The sequence below is a fragment of the Diadema setosum genome, chromosome 14, assembly GCF_964275005.1.
Source record: "Diadema setosum chromosome 14, eeDiaSeto1, whole genome shotgun sequence".
Taxonomy (NCBI): domain Eukaryota; kingdom Metazoa; phylum Echinodermata; class Echinoidea; order Diadematoida; family Diadematidae; genus Diadema; species Diadema setosum.
In genome coordinates, this window is record NC_092698.1 from 30,870,252 (window position 1) to 30,876,455 (window position 6,204).

Below are 6,204 nucleotides of genomic sequence, written 5' to 3' on the forward strand. Positions count from 1 at the left end.
AACCGCAAACACTTGTTTCTCTGGTACCGGTTGCACAGTTCTCACGCACGAAAAGTTTGAAAGGTTCACCTGTCAACTGCCAAAAATAGACCCGCTAGTTCATGGCCCTAGGGTGATGGTTTGCGCTGACTTGGAAACACCACCCAAACAGAGGGGCGAGGCGCCACGGGAGAATGGCGTCTGCTTTGCATCCATGTTCATCTAATGCGGAAGTCGGCAGGCCTTCCATTTCCGTACGCGATTACAATGCATCCATGCTTTCACCGGAAAAAAGAAAACCGCCGCGCGGTGGAAATACACAAGTTATAACATTGCGTGTTGCGCGATATCAACGCCTCTGCAGCTTCTAGTATTCTTATACCGAGAGGCCAACCTATTTGACACATACAGCTTGATGCAAATCTGCGGGAATGCCCCGTTTTACAACATCTACAAATAACGACAAAATGAAGTGTCGACAACTGCATGGGATTTGTTTGGCTTCGATCCTCGGTAAAGCGATCGAGACGAGAAGTAATACGCGAACGCTCATGCAACTTCCCGAGAAACGACGAAGAATTAGGAGTTATGCGTTGGCTTGCACGGTCTGACGAGTCAATCAAACCATGGTAGGTCCATGATCAAACACGGACAGCCTGCGACGCCCGAGGCAAACTTTGCTCGGAAAGAGGGTGGGGAGGGGGGGGGGGGGCGAACTATGCTACTCGGGTTATGCGATCTACACGAGATACTACAAAATGAAGATAATGATGGTGTTGACAGTCAGTCAAAAGAGGAGTGGTAAAAGCAAAGATTCTTGATTTAATGATAATACAAATCGTCATAATAGTGTTATCATAAAAATACCACTTATAATATTACATCAGCAGTAATTGTCACCATTATCATCGTTACTTCCTTATCATCATAATAATCAAATTTATCATTACGTCCTTCATCCATATCATACCTAACAGCATGATGTAAACCATGGTAGCTCCATGATGTAAACAAAGTTCAACGATTACCACCCTTCTGCATAAGATATGAAACACTGGAATCCAGAGTTCGCAAAATCCTTGGGTTCACCTCATATTCGCCATTCATTGTCACGCGAGTATAGTCTCATAATGACGGGTGAATACATAAAATATATTCAGTCATTAACTAGAAAATCCGATGACTTCTCTCACAGACATAATTATGTGACGCGTTCTCAGTGTTCTGATGGTAATTTTACATAATCTATTTTTATATATATTTAGTTCACTATAATTTAAATCGTTCTTCTTTTGACCTGTATCTTTTTCTTTTCTTTTTTGCCGATTGTTTCTTACTCGTCATAATCGTGAAAGTATAAATGAAATCTGTACAAATTAAGAGAAAAATTCACGCCCACTTCAAGAATTGTCACGACATTTGAGTTGTTAAAATATCAGGATGTTTTGAAGCAGACGCTGCGCCCAGAACAAAGAGATATAAAATTCACGCCCACTTCAAGAATTGTCACGACATTTGAGTTGTTAAAATATCAGGATGTTTTGAAGCAGACGCTGCGCCCAGAACAAAGAGATTTTAGTCGAATGAGCGTCCCTTGCATAAATCCCGAGAGCACCAATTAAACCGTGTCATTAACCTAATTACTTCCGCTTATCTCCTTGGTGACAAGCGACTTTAAGGATAGATGTACAAGAGAGGCTTGTTACGGGGCTTCCTAGCGAAAGAGGCTGTTGGAAGGGGAAGCGATATATGCAATTGAAAAACTCTTCTTTTATTTTCGCATCAGGTGAAAAAAAAAAACGCCCCCACCCTTACCCCCTCCTCCCCACATCACCACTATTTTCGACAAATGCACCGTTACCAGTAAGACCTTTTTATCAAAAATTCTTTGCGCGAAAGACTCGATTCTACCACGTCCTAATCACCGTAATCCCCCGCAGGATTGTGCTGAAGATCGACCCTCGAATTCGGATTGTTGCATGGGGAAGGGGTTTGCCTACCGAATGGTTTCACTCACGCCGGTCTGAGTAGTGGCAATCCCCTTCCTGCGTCCCCTAAACCCCTCGCTAATCGGCTAAGACCTGAGCGCTTCATTGGCCCCACAACAATGGCTGGGCAACACGGCGCATCCTCGGCTTGGGAGCGCTGAATCGCAGCGTGTTCCAAGAGGCTCCTAACATTCTTGAACAAAAGTCCGAAACACGGAAAATCCTAATGACGCAAGGCTTCACGTGAATACCACAAAAGCAAATGCGGGTGATTCATGGTGCAATGTCCAAGAGAATCGAAACCCTGCAGTTAGGTGAAATATCAAACTTCCTCCTCATTACAGTATCCAATATGTGACGATTTTAGCGTCGTCGTAATAGAACTTGGCAAGATGTAGTTCCGTGTAGCCGTAAAGACGAGAGAGAGAGGCGTATATATTTTATGGGCAGACAACTCTCTGGTAGGAAAGAACAAAAAGATAGAGGATCTAAGTTGGGTTTTTTTCGGAGACTGTGAGTGTGACGAATGCCTTTGCGCTTACACGAAAAAGAGGATCGTATAAGGCTCAATGCCACAATTGTTGCAAAACAAAAGGACAGCTTACGTAACTCTCTCTCCTCTATAACAGCGATCGAATCGATGAGTGAGTGGGCCGGGTTATCCTAGTAAATTATACGTACAAAACGTGGACCAACTTTGCCATGTGAACTTCCGAAGTAAAGCAGATGTAGATTTCAAAAGTTTTCCACTTTTCAACAATTATCACTTTGCATCACTAAATAATTCACTGGTTACAATGGTTTTGCTGCCATCTTACGGTCAAACATTCGATTTGGAAATAATATATGCATACGCAGAAATTGATGAAGATAATCCATAAGATTCAAGTTTACAACCACTGAAATGAATGTGGAATGTATCACAATTCCCGCGATGGACAAAACACAGTGGAATGAGATACACACTCAGAAAAAAAGATATATTCAATAAGTTGATAAAAGCTTGTGGTAGTAAACATCCAGTAAACAAAAGTATAAACTATAATGCCGAGAAATTAAGTCGTGATGTACCTATACTGGCAACAGAAGTAATGTAATTTTAATAACAAAATGAAATAAGCTGGTATTAGTGTTTGTTGGAGGGAAGGTAAAAAAATGTAACTGAAATATAGACATTCCATATTGATTGTGTCGTGTATTCTCGCCCTTTACAGTGTTGTGTTTCACTCAGATGTATCATGAAAACTTCATATTAAAATGCTCGCTAATACCAAAACCTTTATCAAGGCAACCGGCTCCTCGCCAAACGAACGAGCTACTAAAGCATTTCCGTGTTCTTTTAAAAGATAGTAAAATTATAGCTAGTATATTGCAGTTTTGTTGGGAAATAAACGGGATTGAAACTGAGAGAATGCCTGTGTCAATGGGCAAATATTTGTCGCGTCTTAAATACGATACCAGCCGGCTCTGCGCTACAGGTGCATGAAACAATCTCCGAGCTTTGCCTCACATGATGCCGCCAAAACACGGCTCACTTGGCCAGCTGATAATCATCAACTTGCACAACGCGATGTGTCCGACGGAATTATTCATGATACGCGATATACTCGGGGAAAATCCATTCAATTTGGCGAAGTGGATTTCAATCACCGTGATGTTCGACAAGTGTTGTTTTCTGTGTCCACGCGATCATTTCAGTAGGAAGAGTAGCGCTAATGACAACGACCACATCAACACACACACACACACACACACACACACACACACATACACACATACGATAACAATGCCTATCTGTGTATTACCGGTACTAATGCCACATTGACAAGTACAATCATGTATAATACAGAATAATTACAATACAAATTGTACTACAAAGTGTGGAATATGATCGTTTATTGCTTCTTTGTGCAATTCCTGGGACTGCAATAATTTGCAGTGGTTTGGAAATTATGATATTAATAGAACGATGATAATTATAGATTTTCCGCCAGTGGGCTGACTGTAATGACTGTGAAAAACCCCTGTCTTGTATCTATCTCCACATGACCTTCTTGGAAGTTTTTAAGGCACTTTGAATTAAGTAACATCCACATGCTTAGATGAATGTTGGCGGCGGGGTGTGGGCGGTGTGCGTTAAAACCTTTTTCTCTCTCTCTCTCTCTCTCTCTCTCTCTCTCTCTCTAGATAAGTACATAATATAACCATTACTGATGTAAATCCCGCTGGGTTGCATGTCACTTCTACCTGAACGGCTCTTTGATTCTTTATGGTTATTCTGTTTGTTTTCTAGCTGTGATTTTATCCGTATTCCTCTAAAGCACGGGGACAAATCAAGACGGAACATACCGAAACGGCAAAATAAATTCACGTTGGTAATTTAAACTTGTCGAGGAAGAGCAGGTGCTTTTCAGATAAACAATATCACAACAGACGTTAAACAACCTCCTTGGATGAATTCAACAGGTATGTGAGAGAATTAAAGTTGATTGAAAGTAATTATAGTGTTTCAACCTAAAACTCGTGCCTTAAAGATCGAGATCCATAAGGGAAAACATCAAACTTGTTACAGACGAAAAAGGCCCCAAAATCTACTATAGGTTGAGTAAACAAGCAGACATCACTGAAGAAACAAAGAAGTAACACACATATACACACATACACACATACACACATACACACATGAAAAGAAGAAAGTTAAATACGGTATACCAATATCTTACACTAATTTTCTCCTGGAAATGCAATCATTTGATTGAGATGCTCTTTACAAAGGGTTAAACAAGAAATTACGAGCAATGACTGAAAGCATCTTACCTCTTCTTCACCCGTGGTGCTGCCCGAATCCATGCTAACGGTGGACATCTTAAGTCGCTTCCTACTGGGCTCGTCCAAGACCTGAGGGTCCCCTGCCTCCAACTCGGCGTAGCTGCCCACGGTGGCTGCGTCCAGGCGGTGCGTAAGGGCAGACGGCAGGAGCGCGGTCCCGGGGTCTCGGTGATCCCGCTTCAGTTTTCCTGCTGCAGTTGGCGGAATGATTGAAAGCGAAGTCGTCGCTGTCGTCTACTTACAGTAGCTGACAGCAGTTCTCACAACCTTGCAAACACGACGACCAGCTGACTCTATGGTTTGAAATGACTCGAGTTTCTCGAAATGAAGACTGCGCGTGGAGCCAATATGGAACAGCAGGTTAGATACGCCAGTAAGTTCCGGGCTTGTATCCGCTCTGTGCTCGGCGTCTTTTAGAGGTTCGTCTGCGGAGGAATGTAACAAGAACGGGTCATCGAAAGTTGATTTTCGGAGATACCATTTCACGATTCACCATAATACTGCATCCAGAATAGAAATATCACGGATTGTGAGCTTTTCTCATGAAGTGCATGCGGTGCTGGCGAGTTTGTGCTGTTTTAGAAACAAAATAATCTGTCCGAGTGCGCTTTGTGCTCCTGAAACAGGGTTCTCTGGTCACACCATCGGGAAATTTTCCCGGTTGTGACTGCTGGAATACCGGTCAGTCAAAAGAAGCACAGGGCGTTGAGACGTGTGAAGCAAACATGCGTGCATCATTCTTGCGGCATTCTTATCGGTGAGAAATGTCAAAAATTAATAAAAACAAACAAAAAAGAAATGCCTGTGCTTTTGCTATGTGCTCATATCTACTGCTATGATGCGGTGCGGAGCACACTACACACACGGAGAAAGTTTAACGTCGTCTGTGGCGGAGTACCGGTACGGTACGCTAAGAGGCTCAGCTTCTGTCATGTGCGTTGCACGCGTGTTTCGATGTGTTTGTGTGTGTGTGTGTGTTCGTGTGCGAGGGTGTGATGTGTGAGAGAGCTACAGATGAAAAGCGTGCGCCGTACGCAGGCGGTTCACATCGGGGCTCGACAATAATTTACGAGTGCGTGAATGAATGGTTTTGAATCTGCGGATTGCTCGTCGAGCCTGTTGAGTGCCTATCTTGCGCTATGCGTTCAGTTCGATTGAGAGACATACGTATGCTTTGTTTCCAATACAAGCAAGCTTGAGTTTTCATCATGACGTCACAGTTATGTCCGTCGAAACAGGGCAGGTTAGCCTGAGTTTCCTTGCAGACGGCGCACTCAGCGGTGAAAACGAGGTAATTTTTCTCTCGACGAAAATTAGATTGTGGATTTTGTGCTTCTCATCAGCCATCACTCATGATTTTGCCAGACATATTTTCGCCGTGTTTTTAAGTATTTCTGTATCGCCAAAC

The 6,204-nt window shown here is 42.8% G+C and overlaps 1 protein-coding gene across 2 annotated transcripts in view; it reads right to left on the reverse strand.

The window, feature by feature from the left end:
- The window catches only part of LOC140238371 (protein couch potato-like), a 127,398-nt gene extending 121,659 nt beyond the window's left edge, over positions 1-5,739 (reverse strand). The window contains exons 1-2 of one of the 2 annotated variants that reach the window (XM_072318305.1): positions 5,476-5,739; positions 4,785-5,221 (exon numbers count right to left, since the gene is read on the reverse strand). In XM_072318305.1, coding sequence (XP_072174406.1) covers positions 4,785-4,832 — 48 coding nt within the window. In that variant the 5' untranslated portion in view covers positions 4,833-5,221; positions 5,476-5,739. Of the gene's footprint in view, positions 1-4,784 lie in introns of both variants that reach the window. The other variant, XM_072318306.1, reaches the window with a different exon arrangement.
- Positions 5,740-6,204: the final 465 nt, after the last annotated feature.